Source organism: Neophocaena asiaeorientalis, unplaced genomic scaffold, assembly GCF_003031525.2.
Source record: "Neophocaena asiaeorientalis asiaeorientalis breed wild unplaced genomic scaffold, Neophocaena_asiaeorientalis_V1.1 scaffold108, whole genome shotgun sequence".
In the NCBI taxonomy this organism is placed as follows: Eukaryota; Metazoa; Chordata; class Mammalia; order Artiodactyla; family Phocoenidae; genus Neophocaena; species Neophocaena asiaeorientalis.
In genome coordinates, this window is record NW_020173770.1 from 1144406 (window position 1) to 1170861 (window position 26456).

Below are 26456 nucleotides of genomic sequence, written 5' to 3' on the forward strand. Positions count from 1 at the left end.
CGCTGAGCAGAAGCAGGGCCGGGGCTCCCCAGCGCCGCCCAGGGCACCACGGTGGCGCCCTCTACTGGAAGCGCACAGACAGCCCCGCACCCAGGCCCCCGGGCCGGTTGCCGCAGCCTGCGCTTCCGTTCCGGGCAGAGGAGGGGTCCTGGGACTGTCAGTCACTGGAGCAAAGCACTTTCCTTACACAATTCGGGACGCAGCCAACCACCTTCACAGCCCCCAAGTGCGAAGGGCACCCCAGGTCCCCCACTCGTCCTCCCAACACATCGGGACAGAGAAACAGGCCCTCTGCTCGCACGTGGAGACACTCACAATTCTCACAGCTCGCCGAGCCGAGGGCCCCCGTGAGAATGGACGGTCGCGGCGGGGAGACTCAGGGTCCCATCCGAAGATCAGACATCTATGCAGCTCCCTCAGGAGCGCGACTCCGCCGTAACCAAGTCCTGAGAAGGACCAAGATCAGAAGAGAATGCGGAAATGGTCATATTTTATTTTTGAGGGAAAAAATCCAGAATTAACTTGGCTGACCTAAGAAAGGGATGCAATAAATTGTAAACTGGTGAGAAAAGCCTAGTTTGTCTGTGTTAGGTACCTGCTCTTTTGTCGATATGAAGGTACCATGAGATACACAGTACACCCAAACTGTACCCGTGCAGGGCTGTATTTTTACCCAGGTTTCCGGTGACAAACACAAACCGCTCAAGCCTCCCTGCGGCTGTTTACACTGTCGCAGGCACCCTCGACAAAGACACAGCATTCTACTGAACACTTGGGCATGGTTTATTTTCTCCATACATATTATTTATCCACAAACAGAGCTACAAGTTTCCCTTACGCTTTTTGGATAAGTCAATTATAACGCTAAAGTGACAACACGATACTGAAGTATCAGACCGTGTGCCCGGCGGATGCTGGAGACGCTCCTCTCTGCCGTCGGTGACAAGAGCTGACCCGCCTTCGTGTGTGACCCTGGACTTCCAGGCTCGACGTCAGGTGTCAGGAAGGAGAGGTCGGCATCCCTCGTCACCTTCTGTCCAGAGAAAGGCTGGGATAGACTCCATTCCTCAGAGAGGTGCCGTTTCAACCACGCCCATGCGCCAAGAGCTGTTTGTTTTCCCAAATCTTTCTGGGAAGCGGTTATTTTCTTTCCACTGACACGACCCCCAGTGGATGCACCCAGCATTCGCTTTCTGGCGGTTGGAAAAATAAGGCTGGAGAATCACAGTAAGCACCTGTTTCCAGGGCCCGTCCCCTCTTCTCCAGCAGCACCATGCCAGCAGCTTCAACAGCCAAGAGGAGAGGGCAGGCGGGGAGCACGCAGGGGGTGGACGCCGGATGCCCCCTCCTTCCGGGGCAGTCGCCCTCATGTTTGCCAGCCCCCCACTGTCTCAGCCCTGACTTAACAGTATTAGAAATGGAACAGTGACAGTGTGAGAGAAGGGAACAAGTTAGACGCACGGCGGCCAGTCTCTGAACTCACTTTGTCGTAAAATGTAGAAAAGAAGGAGCAGACACGCGGCACCCCTACGGCTCCAGCCCCTTTAATGTGGCAGTGCCGCCGCCCGCCGTGCTCCCAGCGAGCTGTTACTACAAACACTCAATCCTGGCCAGCAGGCTGGGAGCTGGTGGCGCTGCCCAGGGCCCCGTGCCAGGTTCTCGCTGGACGGGAGCCCCCTCCACATGCCGGTTTCCCCGCCGGGCCGCCTTCGTGGGCCAGAAGCCACTCTTTCACAGCCACGCCTCCAGAGTAGCCGCCCAGGGCTCCGCTGCTGCAGACCACTCTATGGCACGGGATAAGGATGGGCATCTGGAAAACAGCGGGGCAGCCACCGTCAGGCTGGGCTCCAGGCCAGTGTGGTCTTTCGGGATCCAGGGCAAGGCCCCTGACCACGATGGACCCAGGGCCCAACTCGCAGGGCTTGGCCACCTGCAGGCTCTTGTCTCAGCACTGCTCACCCCTTGGCCTCTGAGCATCCTGCGTGGGCTGGGAAGGGGCCCAACGCCTGAGGCGAATGTGGGGCATCTTCTAGAGAACCCCTTTATGCTACGACTGGGGAGGAGAAAGCTTAATTTCACTTGATAAGGGATTTAAAACGGAGGCAGAATTTAAAATGACATTTCCAAGTTTAGGTACCACGTAAAATTCTCCAACACTTCCAAGATGTTAAGAAGAAACTTCGGGGAATGCTGTACTCACACAGGCCCCTTCAAACCAGAGGCTGGAACGTGTGGCCGTCCCCATGCAGTCCACGCCTGTTTTTGTAAATAAGGTTTTATGGGCACACAGCCACGCCCACTCAGTACTCTGTACCTGCGGCTGCTTTTGCAAAGCCTAAAATATTGACTGAACGGCCCTTTATAGAAAAGGTTTGCTGACCCCGGCTTTACACTACCCCCGTGCACTGGGGGGGACCTGCTTTCCTCCTTAGTCTCTGGCAAGTCTGAGAAGCTCCAGTTCCACCTGTTCCCACCTGAAAAGCCGCCACCAGTACCCCACCTGCTGGGATGGGGCAGCCAGCTCTTCCACTGATCCCAGCAAGGACCCTCGGCCCATGCCCACCCTCATTCGTCCCACAGGGTTCCCCCCGCCCCACCCCCCCAAAAGAAGCCCTAATGGGAAGACAAGGCTGCTCCTGGCCTTTCACGCCTGGAGTCGTCAGGCACCTGCTTAAATCAACAGAGTGACTCCACTAAAAGCAGCGCCACTTCACAGTGAAAACAAGTCCAAACACAGCCCACAGAGAACCGCCGACTATCAGAAGGGCCCCGCTGCTGGGACCAAGGGCAGTGACAGTCGCCCAGGGGCCGAGTGTCCCTGAGATGCACCAGGAAACACGGGCCCAGGCTGGGCTCTGTGTACCCAGTGAAGCTCACCCGAGGCCCACAATGCAGCAGCACGAGTCCCAGGGGAGGGGCAAGGCTGGCCCAGCCTTGGAGAGTGAGGGCCTGGTTCCCGGGAGGCCGGACAGGCAGGCGGGCGTGTGGACCGGGTGCTGATGCCCCGAGGACAGGGCCTCCCCCAGCGCCCGGCACCTTCTTTTCCTGGCCCAGAGCTGGCACCACACAGACCTGCAGGGGTCTGATACCGCACGTACCAGACTGGACTGGACCCCAGGGCCCGCAGTCGCCGATGGGAGTGAGGGGCCCTTTCGTGAGGGCTGCTCGCTACTCCTGCAGCCACTCACAGGCCTAGTTCCCCCTGACCTCGTACTTGCGCTGCCAACCCCACCAGGGCGGGGAGCCCCTGTCCTCTCTGGCGGGGCCTCCTCAGCAGGAGTCCCAAGCATGCGCACGGGAGCCCTGCTTGGGGTCTGTTCCTGGAACGGCAGCGCCGCTGTCCGCACGGAGCTCTGACAGCCACGGGTGGAGGGGCTGCAGTGGCCACTGCCCTTGCTTTTGGTTTCCGCGTGGAGGACCTCACTGGAGGGCTGCTCCGGGCCTGGTCTCTCCCCCGCAAACCCCCTGAGGGGAGGACGACTCCCTGAGCAGCCACCCTTGGAAGAATGGACGAGAATGCTCAGCTTAGCACCTTGTGGAGTCCTGCAGGGGGACTGCCTGCCCCACGGCATGGGGTGCCCTTTTCTCTTCCAAGACATGGTCAGCGCCCGCCCCTGCAGGGACCAGTGACGGGACGGGGCGGGGGGGCGTCTAATTCTGGCGGGACTTCCTGCAAAGCCTGCCATGGCTATGGCTATGGCCACGCCACCTCTCCAGTCAAGCTTTTATCCTAATAATGCTAACATCCTTTACTCATGTCTCAGTTGGCTCAGAAGATGGGAGGAAAGAAAGGGATGCAATTACGGCCCCTGAAAACCACAGTGGATGGGAGATGTCTTCCTGGGCAGCCAGTGGACACAGCTTAGAGCACACCCAGTGTGCCAGGGACGGCCACATGCCGGGGGCCACCAAACACAAGGAGTTGTACCCCGTGTTCCCACTGCACGGGGCTCTGGGAGACCAATGCTTGTTCTGCGTAAGGATCCGGACAAGCAGTTACTCAGAGCTTGAGAAGAGCTGCTCTCTGGAGGGACTCCCCAGGCCTCGGCAGAGTTCAGACTTCTGCTAAGGGAAGGGTCTGCTCTGGAGTCCCTGGGGAAGAAAGGCTTCATCCTAGGTAGCTCCATCCTGGCGGGAGGAAGGGGCGCCGGTGGGCGGCCACTGCAGGCCCAGGGCATGCTGGGGTGAGAGCTCTCATCCCTGTGGGAACATCACGGTGGCTGCTCCACAAAGAAGGTCATAGCAGCGGGCACAGGTACAGGAACCGGGGCCCACTCTGGAGATGGCGCCGGGGTGGGGAGCTGGGCGCAGACCCTGAAAGACCCCACCCGTGGGGGGAACCTCCTCTCATGGTATCTGGGCACCCCCTGCTCCCTCGGGCGGTCGTTCCTACTTCTGCCTTTACCGGAGGCCCTTCACTGTGGGTGGAGCAGGGTGTCACCTGCTGGGCACCAGACACATACACATGCCTGCCAGGAAGTGCCCCTCTGTGGGGCTGCACCTGTCCCAGGAGGTTGGCTGGATCCCCAGTCCCTGTCCTAGACACGTTGCTCAGTAATGATGCTCTGGGGAGAGCATGCCTGATGTGCACATCGTGACATCGTGTCCTCCAACGAGCCCAGACCAGGCACTCTCAACTTCGGGACACGTTAAGCCTCTGGCCCAAGCTGACAAGCTGTTTAGGGGCCGAGAGGGGATTCCAGCCCCACACTCTGTACACTGCCCCCAGGGGACCGCCGAGGCGGGGCCTGGGGGCGCTGGCACGTAAGTAAGTTGGCTTGGGAGGTGGGAATCTGACTTCCCGCACATCACAGACTAGTCCCGCCTTGGACCAGAAGTTAGAGTTGCCATGGTAACTCGCATCGTCTGTGGGGTTCTGACCCCGCACAGGGAGGGTGAGCTCAGACTTCCTCTCCAGTGCAGTTTAACTGAGCGAGAAGCAGACACGCTGCCGAGTCCCGCCGAGTCCTGCCCGCGGCACCCAGCTCCCATCTGCCTGGAGGGAGTAGCGGGAAACTTTCAGAACAGATTGTTTGCTCTGACGGAGGGTTTTTATCAAATACAATAGTACATTAATAATTGCTGGGAGGACATGATTAGGTAATATACAATTCAAGTTTCTGACTGATAAAGAGACAGACATTTAATTCCATTTAGTCTTACAAACATTTAGGCACCAATTCAGTTTTCCTACCGAACAGCAGATTTCACAAGTGAGCTTTGATTTTCTTCCCTCTCGCCCAACAAACTATGAAATTGTAACAAAGTGTGTAACGTGGACCTTTCTCCCTTTCTATGCAGGACGCAGATGACAGGACTGCTGGCCTGGAACAGCAATTATGAAGATAGCTATGACCAGTCTTCATCTTTGATGGAGAACTGGTGTCTTACCAAACACACACTATCTTCCCCTCCGGAAATGGGAACACTGCTTCTGCTTGTGCTGATTTTGGTGGCAAGTTTCAGACTATCAAGATGACGAAACCTGCTAAAATTCACTGGGGCCCTCAGGACATTTCAAAGGGTCTGCACCCTCTATGCCCTCTCCTTTAAAGCCTGTGCTACACGAAATGCAATTTTCATCAACAACCACGAAGCTCATAATATCACAGCTGCATTGAAATCTTCACGCTGTGAAATCTAATTCATCCAGTACGCGAATCCATCACTTACACAGACCCTTTCTCAAATGCTATAAAACTTCCAAACCCATAGATTTGTCTCCAACAAAAATAACACGAAGGGGCCTTTCGATCAATAATGGAATCCCTCTGATTCTGGTGCCGGCTGAATATTTTCTCCAGCTTTGCCTTTGTTCTTGTGGGTAGCAGCCCACAAGGGAAAGAGCTTGTTTTCACTTGCGGCCTCATCAATACCTAAATCCTGGTGAACAAGTGACACCGAGAAGCTGTAATCAATAGCTCCCTGTGCGTTTTTTCTTCTGGTCAAATGGTTCAGCCCCACTGACAGCCCTGACACTTAGAACATGCTGCTAAATCTTTATCAACAGCCATCTGGGTGACGGGCAGGACAAGACTCAGGGGGTCATTAACGCTCATGGCAATCTGTGAATAAACTAACTCCTCAGGAATGCGTTTGTTTAGAAGAAGGTGGAGAAACTCTCTGTGCAAGTATTGATTGCCTTTGAACTGCATTTAGCAAATTCTGTCTGAGGATGAGTGGAAGGGTGCTTTACCAGGGAGGGCGTGAGGCCTCTTCAACCCGCCCCGCCGGAAGACGGCCTGTCCCCCAGGCTGGGCCTGAGAGAGGGTCTTCCGGAAGGCTGCGAAACCGTTTCACCCGGGCTGTTGATTCCTTCACGGAAAACCATGGAAAAGCCAACGGCCTGGAATGGGACGAAACTCCCCCACCACACCACCGCAAAAACCGCCCCTCAGCCTGGTGTGGGGAGAGCAGCCCAGGCCAAGAGCACGTGTCGTCGCGGGAGCCAGCACGTGTCCTTTTACCGCCAGCCGCCTAAGGAATCAGCGTGCCGTGGGCCTCACAGTGGTCTGGAACATTCCACATCCACCTGCCGCTCTCCTCCTGAAACGCACAGCCGTTCTTCCCGGCCGGAACACAAGATGTTTTCAGCGGGTAAGCCTCTACGATGTGCTATCTGTGCTGGGGCCCACGTGTGTGGTGCTGTGGCCGGGCCCCTGCCATCAGCACGGAGAAGGCGGACACGCCAGCCAGTCCCTGACTAGGCCCCTTCCTCCCTCAGGTCCCTGGGTCACCACTGAGATCCCCGGCCCGTTCTGAGGAGGTTCTCTTTTACCAACTTTGTGGGACCCCTCTGAGGATGGTTGATTCCCTCTGAGCTGCCCCACGCAGCAGGCATCTCCTTGCAGGAGCACCTCCGGTGCCTCTGAGCCACACCTGGAGGCCTCTGTCGGGTCCTCTGCAGCCTCTCATCAAGTTGAGGTCCCTGCGTGAGTCACAGGCAGCGCCCAGCTACAGAGGAACGCCCAGGGAAAGGCCACAGAGTGCTCACCACCTCCTGTCCCCCTTGGCACGGAAGGGAGCTGAGAAGAGGGGACGCGGGGCGGGCGGAATCCTCTGCCCGAGTGCGTCGTCGTGGCCGCCCTCGGCGTGGGCACGCGACGGGGATGTCCAGAGTAGGACTTCGTGGACGGTAGAGTTTTAAGCCCTGTGAGATCCTGTTGTATAAATTTCAGTGGCTGAGGCCATACTTGAGCAGCAACAGTCATAGAGATTAATAGCAAGAGGAGAGAGTCCCGCTGGTTGCAGGACAATAAATGTTTCTGAACATCGCCACAAGCGCCATCGGCGGACAGCCAAGGCCTCGCCACTGCAGAGTGAGAAACCGCGGGCGTCACAGGGGGCAGGTGAGGGGCTGCTCATCTGTGCGCGTCAGTGAGCAGAGCTGTTTCACAGCAAGGATGGGAGCCGCGCCTGCTGATGGGGCGGGCGGTGCCAGGACGCGAGGCCAACCTCAGGGCGGGAGGCAGGGAGGCCGGGAGGGAGGGCAGAAGGACCACGTCTCCGCGTGGGGCGTGAATGGGAGCGTGGCCTGAAACAGGGATGGAGATGGGGGACAGAGGGAGAATTTTTACACAGCACGATGACGCCGTGAAGCAGGAGGGGGCAAAGTAGTCCCCAGAGTTCTCCCTCGAGGCCCCGAGTGGACACCACAGCCGGCTCTGGGTGGTCTCTCTATCCAGAGCAAAGTCAAACTGCCCCAAACTGAGTGGACCTGGGAGAAGACGGTGGCCTCCCAGAGGGAAGGTGTGACGTGAGCTTCACTGGGAGATGTAACTACACCTAGAAACTTGACTCACTGTCACCCCACGCTCAGCGCGGAAACACGGCCTGTAGCGCACAGAGGAGGCGTACGCGAACGACGTAGCTGGGCCGCCGCCACTACGGCACAACAGGTGCAAAACGACACGCTGACCAGATCCACCGGCCTCCATCGTGGAGACCAGGGACACGGGAAGTGGGGGGCTGTGTCATCGTATCACATATTGCTCCTGACGATGTGAGGTATTTTCATACGGAAGAAAACTCTTCTCCGGATCAGATGTACATTGAGTAAGGCAGGGGCTGCTGCTTAAGAGTAACAGTGCCGTTTGGGAGAAAGGCCAAGAAGCTGCCATCTCCTCGAGACACCGGCTCTGCCCTCGGGCGGCCGCGAGCCGAGTGGCGAGAGCTGCCGAATGCGGTGTGCAAAACGCCAGCCTCTGCCCTGCGAGCAGCGGTGGAAGTAGTTCTGAAAACACAGCAGGGCCACAGCAAGTTTTTAAAAAGTGGGGCCTCTCTGATTTAGTAACTTCCCATCCCATGATGTGATGACAAGGGAAAGAGCTTGTTTAGTAACTTGATTAGTAACTTCCCATCCCATGATGTGATGACTCCCTTTGCTTTTCCTGATAGGATGGCATTCTTCTACCATATGAGAGACTTTCCTACAGCTTTAGGGAGAATCCATTCCCAATGTGATAGCAGGCCCTGGCGGGCACTGGAAACTAGTAAGATCGGGAATATTCCAGGGCCCCATGCAACTGTGTGGGGTCTCCCAGAGGGCCGAGCTGTTGTGCGGACAGGGGTGCCCTTCCTGCCCACCTGCAGGCTCCACAGGCGTGTGTGGCCTTGGCCAGGCCCACGTCACGGCCTCTCCACAACCCACGCAGACTTCCTCCCTGAGACTGGACAGCGCTTGGCCCATGTGTGGCGTGACGGGGAGCAGAGGTAACCTCTGCACTCCTGGGAACGACAGGCCTGCGGCCACCCCACACTGACGCCTGACCCTATCCCCTGGGGAGATGGCCTTGCGTGGTCTGTGAGTCCTGCTCTCAGCCCAGCCTGACTGCAGACTCAAGGGGGGACAAAGACGTGAAGGAGCTTGGGGACACGCCCGAAAGCGATGAGTCATCCCAGGTCCCAAGGGCCACGGCCTGGACCTCCTGACGGAGCAAAGCCCCCAGGCGACGGGGATGGGTTTGAAAACACCGCGGCACGTGAATTTTTCTAGAACATAAGCTCTCGTGCGTGGGTCTGTTTTGTTTCCTGCTGTACTCCCGGCACCTGGAAGAGCGTCGGGCATGCCCTAGGCACCCAGCGTGCCCAGCTGTCCAGTGAACGAATGGCCGTGTGCTCGCCACTTCTCCAGGCTTCGCCGCCCCGGGCTCCCTGTGACGAGCAGTTCCCGTGGTTCTGACACGCGTCGTGGGGCGGGGAGGGTCTCGGTGGTGCGTGGGAAAGCTTCTTTACCACCTTCACCCCGCCAGTGCCACCCACGCCTCTTCCAGAGGTCCCCACCACAAACGCTTCCTGTCCTCCCCGCCCACTGCAGCCCGGGCTGCCCCTGAAACCCGCTTCAGTCAGAGGACACTGTGACCCCCTGAGCGCAGTGCCCAGGCCCCCCACCGACCACGGCCATGCTGCCGCCACGTGGACACAAACTCACAGGATTGCGTCTCATCGCCTCTCCCACGGCCCGCGCTGCTTTGGGGCTGCCCGCCAGGGCCGCTAATTGCTGGTAAGAAACCGTCTCTCCGAACTTCACAGCCTTCAGCAGCTTCCACAGCGCCTGTCTGGTGAACGAATCTGAAGGGAGAGAGCAGAGTGACACGATTTGGGCCCACGGCTCCGACAGCTCGGATACAAACGGCTTCCAGTCCTGAAAGAGAGGGTGCATCGACATACACAGGGGTGCTATTCTCGACGAAAACAGCTCCGCACGGCCCTGTCACCGTGTCACCCGACACGGAGGAAGAGGCGCGCGACGCAGGGCACGGAGCGGGCCGGCCCCTCTGCAGGTGTCCCCAACCGTGCCTCACAGGTCTGCGGCTTCCTCCCATCTTCCCCGAGCGCCAGGCAGGCCCGAGACACGCTCTCCCGGCACCCGGGTGTGTATAAATTAGCACGCAGTGCGCTCCGTGAGCACAGAAGGTCCTGCTTGCACACCAACTTCGAAACCTTTTGTTCCGCTGGTTAATTTCCAACTTCGGCTGGGACACAGAAGGAACAGGAAGCCACGGGCTGGGCTCTGATATTATACTAGCTGTCCACATCCGATGGCGGGCAGGCTTAGACTGCCAAACGCCACGGTACACAGGGGCTGGTGGTGACCTTGGCTACAGGCATCTGTAATGAGCAGGGCTGCAAAGATAAAACAACTTCATTCCCATCTGAATTGACTAAACCACATCAAATGGCATTCCCTCTTCATCCCGCTGCAGGAATGAAAAGGAAAACGCACGACAACATTCCCTCCGTCTGCTCCAGGTTTAGAGCTGTTTCGCGGGCGTGGAGTGCGTGCGCTGGGGAGAAGCCTGGCATGTGAAGGAGGTGGGTCTGAACCGACACCTATTGTCTTTCCGAAGGGGACGCACGGCGTGGGAGAACTGGACACGGAGCTGCGGCCCCCAGAGGGGGGGCGGGAGCGCCCGACGCAGCAACAAAGGGAAGGATTCCACGGGCAGGGGCGCAGTCCCTGAGTGTGTCCCTAATAGCACTAATTACACTCGGTGCCAAGCTGGCCAAGTGCGATTCGGTTCTTAAAGGAAACACACCCTTACATGCGTGTTAAATAAGAAAAATCACTTCTTCACTGAAGGGAATGATAATCACTTCACTGGGAAAGAAAAATCTGTTTAGACTTTATTATAACATTAAGCAAATTACACATCAGCATAATCCAGGTGATACCAGAAAAGGGTCAGCAGAGAAATTGACTTTGTTGTTCATTAATTTACATGGATTAGCAGAGGGCAAAAAGATAGCAAATGTGCTCTAGTTTTTTATGATATAATTTCAAACTCTACACCGTTTGTGGCAGGAGGGTGACTCTGGGGTTAATCAGACTGATTTGTCCTTTTAATTGCTTTCTATTCAAAGAAAATTCATTAGATAATGTTCTCTTCAAAATTCATGAATCAATTTAACTGAAGAAACCACGTTAACAGCTCTGGGTTCATTAGCACGGGCGGTTGTGTGACTAGCTGATTGCTGAGAGCGTTTCCTTAGGCAAACAGACTCTGTTTACTGTGATTTCTTCAGAAAGGGTTTTGAAATCAAACTGTTCATCATTATCACTGTCGCCCGTTGTTGTGTCTAACTTAAAAAAAAAAAAAAAAGGAAGAAAAAAGAAAAGCAAGGCAGCTTGGTGGTAACTTGCAGAAAAAGAGGTTTCAGGGATAGCCGTCTCGGAAAAGAAACGATACAAGTCGATACAGCGAGAAGCAGAGGCCGGTCTCCTGCCTTCTTCCCACAGCCCAGCGTTGCTGGTTTTTGCTTTCCGTGTTTTGGCCCAGGGGAGGATGCTGCCTAGGTCTTCCAGGAGGACAGTCTGGAACTTACTAAACCTGCAGGCACACGGTGAGAGGTGTGTGCAGACAGAAGCTGGAGAGACAGAACAGTTCCGAGAAGCCGCGGCGCAGCTCCCCGGCCGCCACCTGAGCGCCAGGCGCCGACGGACTCCTGCCGAGTCACAGAGCGCCCCTCCTTCCAAGGGGAAAAACACTGTAAAAATAAAACAACTGGATGCCCGTACATGAGCGCAGAGTTTATCGAACACTTTCAGCTTCACTGTCAGGTTTTCCACGGGAAACCGTTTCTCACCTTGTATGTACCAGGCAATGGTATTGGGACGAACAGCCCAAGAAATGCAGTATTAGTCAGTCAAGCACATCATTGCATAAATGTACCTGGAAACTCAATTCCACCTTGTAGGGAGCAAATGCATTTATGAGTCTAAGCGGTGCTCAGAGCCAGCGCCTTCGCCCTGGACCTGTGAAAAATCAGACCTGAGCCCCACCCCTCTGAACGGGGTTGGGGGGGGACAACACTCTCGGTTGTTGGGTACCATTCTAAAATGTAGCAAAACCTGCTCATAAAGATTACCATGATCGATGTGTAAAATACATTCTCTTGAGGTGACCACATCAGTCTTTAGTGGCCGGACCATCATTTCAGGTGCCCTAAGGGGCAACCACTGAAACACCATCCTTTTCTCTCCCGTAAGGTCCTCTGCAGAGAGCACCTGCAGCCTCCGGAGGCCACATTCTGGGTGTTCCTCTCCTTCCCCATCTCCTGCCTGTTCTGGGGTCCGGGTGAGGTCAAGGTAGGCTCTGCTGGAAGACTGCTCCTTAGATCCCCCTTATCTTAAGGACACGGCCATCTCCATTTGAGCTTGGGTGGCTACTTAAACACACCCACCGCAACCACCTAAACCTGTAGGATGCCCCGCCATAGCGTCAAACCCGGTGTCCACGCGTGGGTCACGGCCATTTGACAGGTTTCCAACTTTCCAAGGGTTCTCCCTCCCAGGACTTGCCTTCTCTGGCCTCCGGCACAGAGGGGGCACCCAGGCTGGCACACGGGAGCTCACGATAATCTGGGAGGGAGCCAGGTTTCTGACCAGGTGACTCCAGAGGCAAGTTCTGACGCTACGTGCTCTTCAAGTGTAAACGAGCTAAACTGACCTGATGCCACCTCAGCATCAAAGCGGCCACACGACCTTTCCAGGGATGAACCTGGGAGGGAGAACGTGAAAGTGGAAGGAAACGGGGTTCTGGTCCAGGGGGAACAGAGGCAGCGTCTTCTCCCTGCCTGTCTCTGCTGAATGCCTTTATAGAGCCTGGGCACAAGGCGGCACGAGGCACAGAGCAGCTATTTGAGGGCCGTGGAAAGTAAAGGTTCGGGAAGAGGAGTTTGAAGAAACCCGCAACGACGCGCCAGTTTACCACTTTTCCCCTCAATAACCCCCGGCCAGGACTGACTGCAGCCTTGACCCCGGCGGTGCTGCTGCTGTAGACAGAGCCCAGGGCTCTCATCACCTTGAGGAGGGAGAAGGACCCCTGATGCTCAGAGCACGGAGGAGCCCCCCTCTGTGCTATTACCTCTGAACTCCTGTACCGCCGCCCCCAAGCAATCCTGCAGTGGTGGGGGGCCCGCAGGTGCTGAAGGCCCTGAGGAGAAACATCCTTTCTGATGGGAAGAGCTATGGTCCCCAAAGGTGGGTGGACCCACTGCTTTCCCCTTCTTTGTATTCTCACTGCTCGGCCCTAGATGGAAGCACAGTTGCAGGAGTGTGTGGTAGCGTGGAGGACCCCCAACAACTCGGAAGGACCAGGGAGATTGCAGAGAAAGAGGCCTTTGGGAAAGCACACCAGCAAGTTGTTTACAGATTCCTGGATTCGCCCCTGAGCTGGGCACGTGTGGATCTGCCACTAAACCCAAGACTCCGAGAACTGAGGTAAGGGTTAGACCACTGCTGGGGTCCTGGAGGGCAGACCTGAACGGGATTGCGGAGGCTACAAAGGAACGGATACTGAAACCACAACCTGCAGAAGCCTGGTCAGGACTCATGGGCTGTATCCAACCAGGTCGCGTGTCTCATAAACAAAAGTATCAACATTACTGTAAGATTTACACGAGACCCAGAGTCTCAGAATATCATATTCAAAATGATCAGGTTAAAACCCCAGATTACTTAGCATATGAAGAATCAGGAAAACCTCAACTTGCCTGGGAAAAGACAGTCAACAAATGTAAAGGCCAAAGCTGACACAGGAGTTAGAATCACCTGACAACCGCCCCTCTCCCTCAAGCTTTCTGAGGTATGATTAACAAATAAAACTGTAAGATACTTAAGGTGTGCAATGTGATGACTTGATAAACATCACCTGACAACCACTTCAAAGGATCTGTAATAAAAATGCTGTGAGAAGGGAAAATACCCACGAAACAAATGAAAATACAGAGGGTTTTTTTTTTTTTTAAAAAATAGAAGTTACAAAGAAGAATCAGATGGAGAATTTAGTACTGAAAAATTCAACATACAAAATGAAAACCCTGCACTGCGTGGGGCTTCTTAGCAGAATGTGGATGCCAGAGGAAGAGCCGGTGAGACTGAGGATAAGTCAGCAGAAATGATCAACCAGAGAAACAGGAAAAAATGTCAAAAGGAAACAACCAAAAACAGCCTCGGGGACATGTTGGTAAAGCCAAAAGGTCTAACATGCGTGCTACTGGAGTTCCGGAAGGAGAGAGAGAAAGTGTGGTGTCGAAGAAAAACATTCAAAGAAATAATAGCTAAACATTTCCCAAGTTTGGCAAAAGATATACAACCATAGATTTAAGAAGCTCAGCAAAGTGCAAACAGGACACACCCAAAGAAATCCACCCCCAGACATACCATGATGAAGCTGCGGAAATCTAAAGACAAAGAAAGAAATCTTGAAAACAAAGAAAAACGCTGCATTATTTATAGGAGAACAATGTTTGAATGACTATAGAATTCTTATGGTAACCACAGAGGTAGAAGAAAGCAAAATGGCAATTTTAACGTGCTGAAAGAAAAGAACTGTCAACTTAGAATTCTACATCCAGTTTTGAAAAAAATCTTTCAGGAGTGAAGTTAAAATAAAGACGTTTTCAGATTAAAAAAAACAAAAGTTAAGGTGTTGCCAGCAGACCTGAAATGCTAAAGGAAGTTCTTCAGTAAGAAGCAAAATAATACCAGAGGGAAGTGTGGGACATTAGGAACAAAAGCAGAACAAAACAAATGGTAACTATTTGGCTAAATACCAAAGACTGTTCTTCTGTTGAGTTCTTTAAAATATGTTTAATGACTGAAAGCAAAACCATGACATCAACAGATAAGATTTTCAATGTACACAGAGGTAAAACAAGACACCATAACATAAAGCAGGGGAGTTAAAGGACCTACATGGTGGTAAGGCTTCTATATTCTACTTTAAGGTGGAGAAATATTGATTCCAATTAGACTGTGATAGTTAAGTATGTATCATAATCCCTACAGCAGCCACTAGAAAAACTATGAGAGATAATATAGTTAAAAAACATACACGATATAAAAAAATGTTAAAATATTCCATAGGAAGGAAAGAAAGGGGAAAGAAAAATGAAAAACCGAGCGAAAAGATAGAAAATGAATAATGATATGTGATAATAAAATGTACTAAATAATAAGACAGCAAATAAAATGAAATAAATGTTTGACATCCCAACCGTAAATGCTCATGTACCTAACGACAGGGCTCAAATGCAGGAAGCAAAAAAATGGCAAAACTGAAAGGACAATTAGACAAATCCACAATTATTCTTGAAGACTTCACTACTTCTCTCTCATAATTCATAGAAATAGTTGACAGAACATCAAGGATGCAGAAATAAAAAACACTGTGAACCAACTTGTTTTAACTGACATTTATAGAATAGCCAGTAACAGCAGAATAGATACTCTTTACAAATGCACATGTAACACCGATCAAGATGAAGCATATTCTGGGTTATGAAACAAATGTTAACAACTTTTAAACAACTGAAATCAGACAAGTGATTTTCTCTGATCATAATGGAAAAAGACAAAAGGAAAATCTCCAAACATCTGGAGAGTAAGTAAGCCATTTCTAAATAATCTATGGGTCACAGAAGAAGTCTTAAGGAAATGAAAACAAAATTGAACTGAATGAAACTGAAAATACAGCATATCACAACTTATGGGACACAGCTAGTATTTTAGAGGGACATCTGTGGTATTGAATGCATATTTTAGAAAAAAGGTCTCAGATCAGTAATAACATAAAACATAAACTTAATAATAAGCTTCCACCTTAAGAAACCAGAAAGAGAAAAGCAAAATAAACCAAAAGGAGAAGGAAGGAAAGAATAAAGGTAATAGCAGAAACTAGTGAAATCGAAAACAAAAAATGATAGAGTAAAATACATGAAGCCAAAACTGGGTTCCTTAAAAAGAAAAATAAATTGATAAATCTTTAGTAAGACTGATTAAAAAAACCCCAAAAATTATCAACATGAGGAACAAAAGAGGGGATGTTACTACTGACCTCACAGACATTAAATTGACAAAAAATTTTTCCTACAAATAACTCTAGGCACAATATTCAACATCACAGATGAATTAGACAAATTTATCTAAAACTACAAACTACCAAAACTCATCCAGGATGAAAGAGATAACTGGAAAGAGTCCTGTAACTATCAAAGAACTTGAATTCATAGTTTAAAATCTTCTGAAATCATAGGGCCAGATAATTTCACCAGAAAATTCTATCAAACATTTAAATAACACATCAATTCAGCATCATCTTTTTCAGAATAATAGACGAGAAGGGAACAACACTTCTCAAGGCATTTTATGAGGCTAGAATTACTCCAATATCAAAATCAAAAAAGACAGTAACCAGAAAAGCACAGATCAGCATCTCTCATGGACATACATGCAAAAATCCTCAACGAAGTGTTTGCAAATCAAATCGAGAAATACATCAAGAACAAGACATCAAAACTCAGTGGAGTCTGTCCCAGGAATGGAGGGCTGATTCAATATTTGAAAAATTAATCTATTATAAAGCTACAGTAATCAAGATAGGATGTACTGCTGAAAAAACACCTAGATCAACGGAACAGAATAAAACAACTCACATAAATAGAGGAGCAAAGGCAATTCGATGGAAAAAGGCTAGTCTTTCCAACAAATGGTGCTGGAACAGCTGGACAGCCACATGCAAAATATGAATCTAGACACAGACCATATGCATCTTCTACAAAAACAAACTCAAAACGGATCACAGACGTAAATCTAAAAGGCAAAACTATAAAACACCTAGAAGATGGTCACCTAGAGAAAAATCTAGGTGACCCTGGGTTTAGGGAAGAGTTTTTGGATAGAGCATGATTCATGAAAGAAAAAAATGGGTAAGTTGAACTTTATCAAAATGAATTTCTGCTCTGTGAAAGATGCTGTTAAGGCACCTTAAAGAAAAGCCATAGGCTGAAAGAAAAGTTTGCAAAACACGTATCTAAAGGACTTGTATCCAAAATACACAAAGAATTCTTAAAAACTCAACAGTAAGAAAATAACTCAATTAGAAAACGGCTAAGAGCTTAACAGACACCTCCTCACCAAAAAAGATATACAGATGACAAATAAGCATATGATAGGCTGCTTAACATCATTTGTCATTGGGGAGTTATATGTTGAAACAATGAGATACAATTACACGCCTATCAGGATGGCTAAAAACAAAAAACAAACAAACAAACAAACAAGAAAAACCCTCAATAGTACTGACTGCTGGTGAGGATGAGGGATATTCATTCATTGCTGATGAAAGTGCAAAGTGGAACAGCTACTTTGGAAGAAAGTTGGTCGTTTCTTAGAAAGCTAAACTGAGGCTTACCTCATGAACCAGCAACCACACTCCTAGATATTCACTCAACTGATTGGAAAACTTACGTCCAGACAAAACCCCACACGTGAATGTTTACAGCAGCTTTACTCACCTATTGCCAAAACCTGGAAACCAAGATGTCCTTTAATAGGTAAATAAACTATGGAACACCCACACAATGGAATATTGTTCAGTCACGTAAAGAGTGAACTATCAAGTCACAAAAAGACATGGAGGAATCTTAAACGTATATTGCCAAGTGAAAAAAAAAATTCTGGAAAGGCTACATGCTATATGATCCCAACTCTATGACCTTTCGTAAAAGGAATAACAATAGAGACATACATTCAATGTATGCAAATTAACAACAGCGACATACTTAGGAGACTGGAGGACCCCAGGAAAGAATGCAGGCGGTGACAAGAGAATCTAACTGTATGACAAACGTATGAACAAGCCCACTGAGGCGTGTGGGAGGAAACATGGTGACCTAAGTAACTCTGGAAATGAGTGGAGTCCATAAGATTAAGACAAAAGGAACTGCACTGGGCACTGTACCCTGGTCGATACAGCTGTTTCCCACGGAAGTACAGGATAAAAATCCTGATACCGCTATGCGGTATACTGGGCTCAAAGAACTAGCTAAACGGATGGCAGAAGGCTGGGGCCAGTTTCTCACAGATTAGCAAGAGGCGGCCAGAAGGATCCATGCGATGATGGATTAGAACTCTGTGTAGACACGAGTACGAGCTAACGTTTACCTTCACACTGGTACCGAGCAAGGCCAACCTCAACAGCGTTAAATCATTATGACAGTATGTACCCTGACATGACTGCATGAAAACGGCATTTTACCTCTGTGGTCTTCCACAACGCCACGGCCCCAGTCTACGATGAGAAAAGCATCATATAAATTCGAATACGGTGACACTTTACAAAATTCCTGACAAGTACTCCTGAAAACTGTCAAGGTCTTCTAAAACAAGGAAAGTCTGAGAAAATGTCAAAGCTAAGGGGAGTCTAAGGAGATATAATGACCAAATCTATCACGGTATCCTAAACTGGCTCCCGGAACAGAAGAAGGACATTAGGTAAAACCTAAGAAAATCTGAATAAAATATGAACTTTAGTTAGTAAGATATCAGCACTGGTTTGATTGTGACAAGTGTATCACACTAATATAAGATGTCAATTATAGGGCAAAATGAGTGTGGGCTATCAGGGAACTCTCTGTACTAACTTCTCAAATTGTTTTGTAAATCTAAAACTGTTCTAAAAAATGAAGTCAATTAAAAATGTACTAATATGATCCACCATACTAACAGTCTAATGAAAAATACATAATAATATCAGTTGTGGTAGGAAAAAAATTTAACAAATTTCAACATCCATTCAAGATGAAAGCTCTCAGCCATTAGGAATAACCTGATAAAGATATTAGACCAAAAAAACCCCTACAGTTAATATCAGACTTAACTGTGAAAAGATGAATGCTTTTACTCTCAAGACTGAGAAGAAAGCAAGGATGTTCACTCCTAATCAGTATCATCGCAGATGTTCTAGCCATTACGCTAAGGCAAGAGAAGGAAATAAAAGTCATACATTTTGGAAAGAAAGAAATAAAACCGTCCCTATTCACAGACAACATGATTTGTTTATGGGAAAATACCGAGGAATCTACCAAAACAAACAAACAAACAAAAAACAAACCAACAACAAAACCAACTTTGAACTAATAGGTGAATTTAGCCAAGTCACCAGGTACAAGGTCAACACCCCAAAATCAATCACAGTTCTGTCACTGATAATAGCTCCAACAAAAATGCAATACTTAGATTTCAATCTAACAAATTATATACAAGATCGTTATGTTGAAAATTACAAAATACTGATATACTGATAATATTATAAAAGAATACCTAGATAATTTGAGAGACATACCATGTTCATGGACAGTAAGTCTCAATATTATAAAGATTTCAATTCTCCAAAAATTGAGCTATAGATTTATTTCCATTCCACTCAAAATTCCAGGGATATCTGCTGAAGATATAGACAAGCTTATTCTAAAACTTACATGGAAAGGCAAAGGAACCTGAATTGTCAAAACATTTTGAACAAGGCAAAAAAAAAAAAAAGGGGGAGAAAGCACACGAGCAGGTTTTAAGACTTACTATTATGCTGTTATAGATCAGGATAATATGAAATTTGTAAACGGATAAGCATAGAGATTTCCAAAAGAGACTAGCACACGTATGCCCAAATGGTTTCTGACAAAGGTGCAAAGGCATTTCAATGGAAAAAGGTATTATTTTCAGAAATGGTGTTGGAAAACTTGACATCTATATGCAAAACACTAAACTCTGACCTAACTCTCATACCTTATAAAGATTAATTTAAAACAAATCGTATATTTAAATAAAACTTTCAACTAAAAAAATTTTAGAAGAAAACAGAAAACCTTTGTGACCCGAAGTTAGGCATACATTTCTCAGACGTGTCATCAAAACCACAATTCATAAATTAAAAAATAAACTGAACTTCATCAGAATGAAAAAAAAATTTGGTCTGTGAAAGTCAGTGTTAGGAGATAAAAGACAAGTTAGAGCCTCGGAGAAAATATTTGGAAATAACATATCTAACAAAGGACTTATATCTGCAATATACATAAAAAATCTTTAAACTCAACAGTAAGAAAACAAACCACCTAATTTAAAAAATGGGCAAAAGACCTGAACTGACAGCTTGCCAAAGAAGGATATACTGTGGTAAATAAGCCCATGAAAAGATGTTCAACATAACCGTTAGGGAAATGCAAATTAAAACCATGATGACACAGCATTACATACCTATTAGAATGGCTATAATAAACACACGAAGATGTATCTATGCTGTGGAACACAACAACAATTAAGAGGAATAAACTACAGACACATAAAACAGTTTGGATGAATCTCAAAGGCATTAAGCTGAGTCACAGAAACTAGGCTCAAAAGATTAAATACTGTTGGAGCCCGTTTCTATGACGTTCCCTAAACCACAAGCCGTGGTTATGGAGAACAGCTCAGTGGCTGCCCAGAGTCGGGGAGACGGGGAGGGAGGCGACTATGATCACAGATGGGCAGTGGGAGCAGTTTCTACGGTTGTGCAACTCCTGGGTCCTGATTACGGTGACGCTCACAGAAATCTGTGCACGTAGGAAAATCCAGAGCACCATATACCACAAAAAGTCAATTTTACTACGTGAAAAAACAGGATAGAGGGAAACACGTCTTCTAGACACCTTTTCTTTAACGAAAGAGAGTTTTCTTCAGGAAGGTCAAGATACCTACTTCAAACGGAGTCTAGGTCACGTTCTCTGCAAAATCTTTCCCCTCTGCAAGTCCCCCCCTCAAGGCTCTCAATAATACAGCCACCACGGTGGTCCCTTCTACCCAACCCAGGTCAGAGCAAGGACCTGCCTTATAGGTCCGCATCTCAACAGTCAGCTCTGTGGCTGACCCAGAGGAGGCATCCAGTGAGTGTTGACTAGATGAATAAAGGGGGTGGGTATAAGCATGGGGCCTGGTCTTCCCTACATCCGCTTGAGGACGGCTGGTGCAGAGGGGAGAGGGGGCAGCACCGTTTTCCCTAAGAGCAACCTCCACCTGCCAAGCCTGTCTCAGGTGACGGTGCAACTGGCAGAGGCTTGCAAGGCCCCGAGGCAAGAGGAAGCTGCTGGGCCGGGTGGCACGGCAGGGATGCTGTTCTGTCAAGGCACGTGGTCCTGATGCAAGTACTGAGGACAAGCGGGCGGAGGGGCACCTGCAGCCCTGCCAGCTCTCAGACGTGCTCAGGACGAACGGCTGCCGCCGGCCAGAGCGGCGGCCCCAGCAGCCTTGCTCCCTGCATCTTACGGATGGGAAACCGGTCAGCGTCTGGCAGAGCGAGGGCAGAGGGGTCTGGCTCTGCTCTCTGCAGGCAGAGCTCCAGCAGTTCAGCCGGGGGCCTCTGGATGGGCCAGAGCAGGTCAACCCCACTGCTAAGCGGGCTCAGCAAGGGGTGTGCACTCTGAGGGGCCTGAATAAATACAAAGGAGTCCCCTGACGATGGGGCTCCAGAACTCCAAACTCACTCCTGTCAGCCGCAGCTGCTTCTGACATTAGGAGTGGCTGACTTGTAAATAATCTCTTTCCCTATGTTCTAATATACGTATATTTCATTACATATGAAATATAACGTGGCTTAAGTGAAAATAACTGGATTTATTTCGACATGTCAGCCATGACCTCTACCACCCTACAAGTATCAGAGAAAAAACAAAGAAATAAAAGAGTTTATAGGTCACTCCAAAGGTTCAGGAATCAACATAGTATTTTCATTTTAGCACGTCTTACCAAGCTGGACTAAATGAATTAAATATATCTACCCGAGAGTGTCAGACTGGTGAATGGGAGGGGGTGTGAGTTTCCTGACATCGGGACGGCACACACCACGTGAAGCATGTGACCATCTGCTGTGGAATTGGGAGCAGGGTCAGAAAGGACGTGATGCCAGTGACACAGGGACACTGGCCTGGGCTGCTCAGGACGGGTGAGAAGCTCTACCTGGAGAACGCAAGGGACGTTCCTGACACGGCAAGAGTGCTACCTCGTAGTGGCCATGGGGGACAACCTTTACTTCTAACATACTATAAAAACAGGCTGGAAAAAGCCGTGGCATTGGATGGAGAGCTCCAACACGGACAAGGACACGGGGAGGGCCGTGCTAGAGCAGAGCTGACGGGGGTTGGGCCTTGAAGAGTGGGTAGGAGTTTCCCGAAGAGAAGTTGGGGGCTCTTCAAGTAGGAGTGAGCCCCCAGGTGGGACCCTGGGGCGGGCAGCTGATGCGGCAGTGGCAGGCGGCTCCCGTCTAGAAGACATTCACATGCTGCTCAGTGTACTGCCACTGGCTCCTTCTGCAAGTGCCCAAGGCGAGGATCCCTCTCCCAGCCGATGGGACACGGCGGCGCCAGCCTCTTCTGGTTCCCAGCGTGGGGCTCTGTGGCCCCAGGCGATGCTGAGAGCCCAGATCACAGGCCCCGAGGGAGACCCCATCCTCATGGCTCCCGCATGAGCCTGGAATAACCGTCCAGCTAATGGCAGAGCTACTGGAACTGTGTGCAAGGCAGAACTCATGGCCTTGGTCCAAAAATACTCAAGGAAAAAGGAAGCTTCCTGCTTCTTTCGCCTAAGGCACCTGGTTCACCCGGGGTGAGACGCGCCTCTGCCCTCCCCGGGCCTCAGTGCAGGGCTCTCCGGCGACGGCGGGGAAGGCCGCAGGCTAAGGCAGCTGGCTTGGCCCCGCGGCCCTCAGCCCGCTGCTCTGGTTCCACCTCCCCAACTATTTCCCACCTGACGCAAGGCTTCCGAGCCCTCAGCAGCCTCTCCTGGATGTACGGCTCGTCCTAACCCGACTGCTGTCCACACAGCTGGCCAGGGGCCTCGTGTGCTCTGCTCTCCCCAGCGGGCCTGGAGGGTGAGAGCAAGCCCCGCCCTGGCCATGCAGGTTTTGGTTATGGGGTGCATCTCCACCCAGTCCCAGTGGCTCCGCCGAGGCCTCTGCTCTGGCTGAGTCTGCACTCCAGCCAGCCTCCTCAGCGCCTGCAGGGCGAGCCATGGAAGAAACCCTGCAGCCCCATGCGGCCAACAGCGGCCGTGCTCAAAATATTAATTGTTTAGTAGTGGAGGAGCCGGCCTCCCTGCCCCTGAAGGGAGACACCGACGCCTCCACCTTTGAGGCTCTCCTTAAAAATTAGGCCCGACCACACACAGCACCCACCGCCTCCGGCGCGCACCTGGCTCCAAGCCCGACATCCACCTGCAGCTCCGGGTGGCACATCATTTTACGCTTTCCTTCTCCGGCTGGCCGCCAACCCCTCAAGGACGGGGCGCACCCAGTACAAGCCCTCGTCTGGGGGACAATCCCCCGGAATTCTTAGGGATGAAGCTGTGTTGCCTTTCAAAGGAGCCCTTTGGGAAGTGCTGTCCCTTCTCTGAACATCCTTGGTTACTTCTTCAGGTACTGCCCCTGGGCCACCTGGTAAGGCTTCAAGTAAAGATGGCCTGTTAGTCTGTGGTCTCAACTCATCGGGGTGCAAAGCTATTTCTGCTGGTCTAACGACCAGTGTCCAGCGTTGGGTAGGCCGAATTCTGGATCACTTCCCAAAAGTCAAATCTACTCCTGGGTGAGAAAAGTTGCCAACACAGAGTACTCCGAAGCACCTCACAGTCCCTGGTACACAGCAGGGAGTCAGTCAGTGCCCGGTAAACTCTGTGTGATGCGATGGCTGGAAGGCCATTTCCAAAGAGAAGGTCTCCAAATCTTCTGAGGAAAGCTGGGGAAACGGGCATGGGTGCTATTTTGAAGAAGATTCATCTGGAAATGTCGGTAAACGTGCTTAAAAACCACTGACGGTCGTAACAAGTGCCAACATTTATCGAGCATTTACTGTGTACCAGGCACTGTGCGACGTGCTTCATCTCGTTCAGTCCTCGGGAGCCCCCGCGCCGCGGGTTCTATCACCGTCCGCTGCAGAGGGGAGGCGCCCCCGGGTCAGAGGGGGTGGATGCTGAGAGGCACGCTCTGCAGGTTGTCTCTCAGGCCCCTTGGCAGGCAGCTCCTACTCGCTGCCAGGCCTCAGCACTCACTACAGAAAGCTCACGCTGGGCTGCTTGCCATGGTCCCCCGGGGGTGGAATGGGGCATGCACCACACGGGGGTCCCTTGAGTTACCTGTGCCAGAGCACTTTGTCCGTCAGGGCCGCACAGATGTCAGGGCTGGTCTCCATCCCATCCCTGCCCCTTCCCTCCTCACAACGGGGTGTCTTCGCCACACTGAGTCTGGAAAGGGGACAGGAGCCCCGGCAGACCCTCGTGTCCTTCTGCTGCTTGGCCTGGGTCTTTCCCTCTTGGGGTCGCCACAGACGACTCGTACTCAGTGGCTGCCCCTCACCAGGCACGGGCACAGCCTTGACGGTCCGGGCAGGCGGGGCAGCGGGGGCCCACGTGGTGGAAGGCACCCCCGTGCGTGAGTGTCCCGTCAGGCTGGGAAACAAGCTCCATGGTCAGCACGCTGCAGCCTGCTGCTAGTTTCACACTTACACTCCCTGCCCATCAGAGGGGGGCTCTCGGTTCTGCTAACAAGAAAACACACGGTGCTTTAAATTTAAAAGTTATTCTTTCTTGTAGGTCAGGGGAAGGAAGGACCTGTGCCCCGGGCCCTCACGTGCACATGACGTGAAATACCCTTCCCGCTGCCTTGGGGACACGCCGTAGGGCTCCGATTTGCTTCTGATCTAGCGGAGGCCAGGCTGAGTGTGGGGTACAGGTTAACAAAAGGAACGTGAAGCGGACGCTGCAGGTCAAGTACCACAGCTGTGTGCATCTCTAGCTGCGGAACAAGAGCAAATTTTTCTTTTTAATAGATCTTTATTGGAGTATAATTGCGTTACAGTGTTGTGTTAGTTTCTGCTGTATAACAAAGTGAATCAGCTATACATATACATATATCCCCTCCCTCTTGCCTCTCCCTCCCACCCTCCCTATCCCAGCCCTCTACGTGCTCACAAAGCACTGAGCTGATCTCCCTGTGCTATGCGGCTGCTTCCCGCTAGCTATCTATTTTACGTTTGGTAGTGTATATACGTCCACGCCACCCTCTCACTTCGTCCCAGCTTACACTTCCCCCTCCCCGTGTCAAGTCCATGCTCTACGTCTGTGTCTTTATTCCTGTCCTGCCCCTAGGTTTGTCAGAGCCTTTTTCTTGGTTTGTTTAAGAATCCATATATGTGTAAGAATAAATTCTAATGTACACAATTTAGAAAAACAAAATGAAAAAATGAAAAAAAAAAATCAGGAACCCGCAACACAAATTTCATTACGAGAAACTTCCAGGAGCGCTAAACATTTGCGAGCCTTAGAACAGCGGTCCTCAAAGTCCAGTCTGGGGAGCTTCAGGGTCCCTGAGACCTGTTTAGGGGCACTGTGAGGTGAAAACTACTTTCACAGTAATACTAAGGTGCTGTTTATTTGCCTTTTAAATTCTCATTCTCCCAGAAGCACGCAGAAGTTTCCCATAAGCTACACGATGTGTGCTAACAACAGACTGAATGCGGGAGCAGCCATGAGAATCCACCTGTCTTCCATTGAGGCAAAGGCATGAAAGAAACTGGCAAAAACGCAAAACCATGCTACTCTTCTAAGTGTTTTTGGTCTTGGAAGATAGAGGTATTTTCATATAAATATATTATTTTTGATAACATGCAGTGAATTTATTATTGTTCCTTTAGAACAAATTAATATATTAAAAAAAATTCTCAGGTTTAATTTCCAACGTGGTAAATGCAGACAGATAAAGTGCTCGTAACCCAAAGCTTTTGGGGTCCTCAAGAGTTCTGAGGAGGACAGAGGGGTCCAGAGGTAGATGATCTCAATAAAGGGTTAAGGCGGGTCCCTTTCCACACCCGGACAGGCCGAGCAGGGCTCTGAGCTCATGAATAGCAATGCCCCCGCGGGCTCCGGCTGGCCCTGGGCGCACCAGAACGCAATCTCAGAGCTCATCTCGCAGAAAGGATTGGACTATTAGCCCTCGGAAATGAGCCTCCTGCCTCACCCACTGCGGGGACGTGACGCGCTCACCTGGCGAGACTGGCGCAGGTGAAGTGGGTTCAACAGCCTCACAGCTGCACCTGGGCGTATTTGCATTCACCTTCCCAATAATTAGAGCGCCCGAAACTTATTTAACAAAAGAATTATGCCTAAGACTTTAAGCTCAAACTTAAGAAAGCCTACAGAGAAATGATTAAACTGTCAATGTCCTGGTATGAACGTGGATAATTATACATGAACACCCTTTACCATTCAAATAATTGTCATTCAGCTCAAACCTGAATAACTGACTTCCCAACAGGTGTTAACGGTTTCTGAACAATATAGGAAATATAGAGAAAGACGCCGTATTAAAAAAGAAAAAAACCACCGAAGGGGGAGGGAGGGAAGGAAGGAGTTAACAGGGTTACTGAGGGTCACTGTAAAAAAGGGAGTCAAAATCAAGCCCGAGCTTCCTTGTCCTAATTCCCTTTGACGTCCCCACAGCCCCTGCAAACCTCATCTACCTGTGTTCTGCCTTGGAGCCCTCCTCTTTTCTCCTTCCCCTTAGAAATACTCCCAACTTTCTCGGCTGGTTGCGCTGTATCTCCTGAACGAGCCGACCCCACAGGAAGGACATAACCCACGGGCACAAGCTTGTTAT

The 26456-nt window shown here is 50.4% G+C and overlaps 1 protein-coding gene across 2 annotated transcripts in view; it reads right to left on the reverse strand.

Moving 5' to 3' along the window:
* Positions 1-770: 770 nt before the first annotated feature.
* MGMT (O-6-methylguanine-DNA methyltransferase) overlaps positions 771-26456 on the reverse strand; it is a 283714-nt gene continuing 258028 nt past the window's right edge. Inside the window, exons 6-7 of one of the 2 annotated variants that reach the window (XM_024751578.1) lie at positions 9431-9570; positions 771-1810 (exon numbers count right to left, since the gene is read on the reverse strand). In XM_024751578.1, the coding sequence (XP_024607346.1) occupies positions 1601-1810; positions 9431-9570 (350 nt within the window). In that variant the 3' untranslated portion in view covers positions 771-1600. The remainder of the gene's footprint in view (positions 1811-9430; positions 9571-26456) is intronic. The other variant, XM_024751577.1, reaches the window with a different exon arrangement.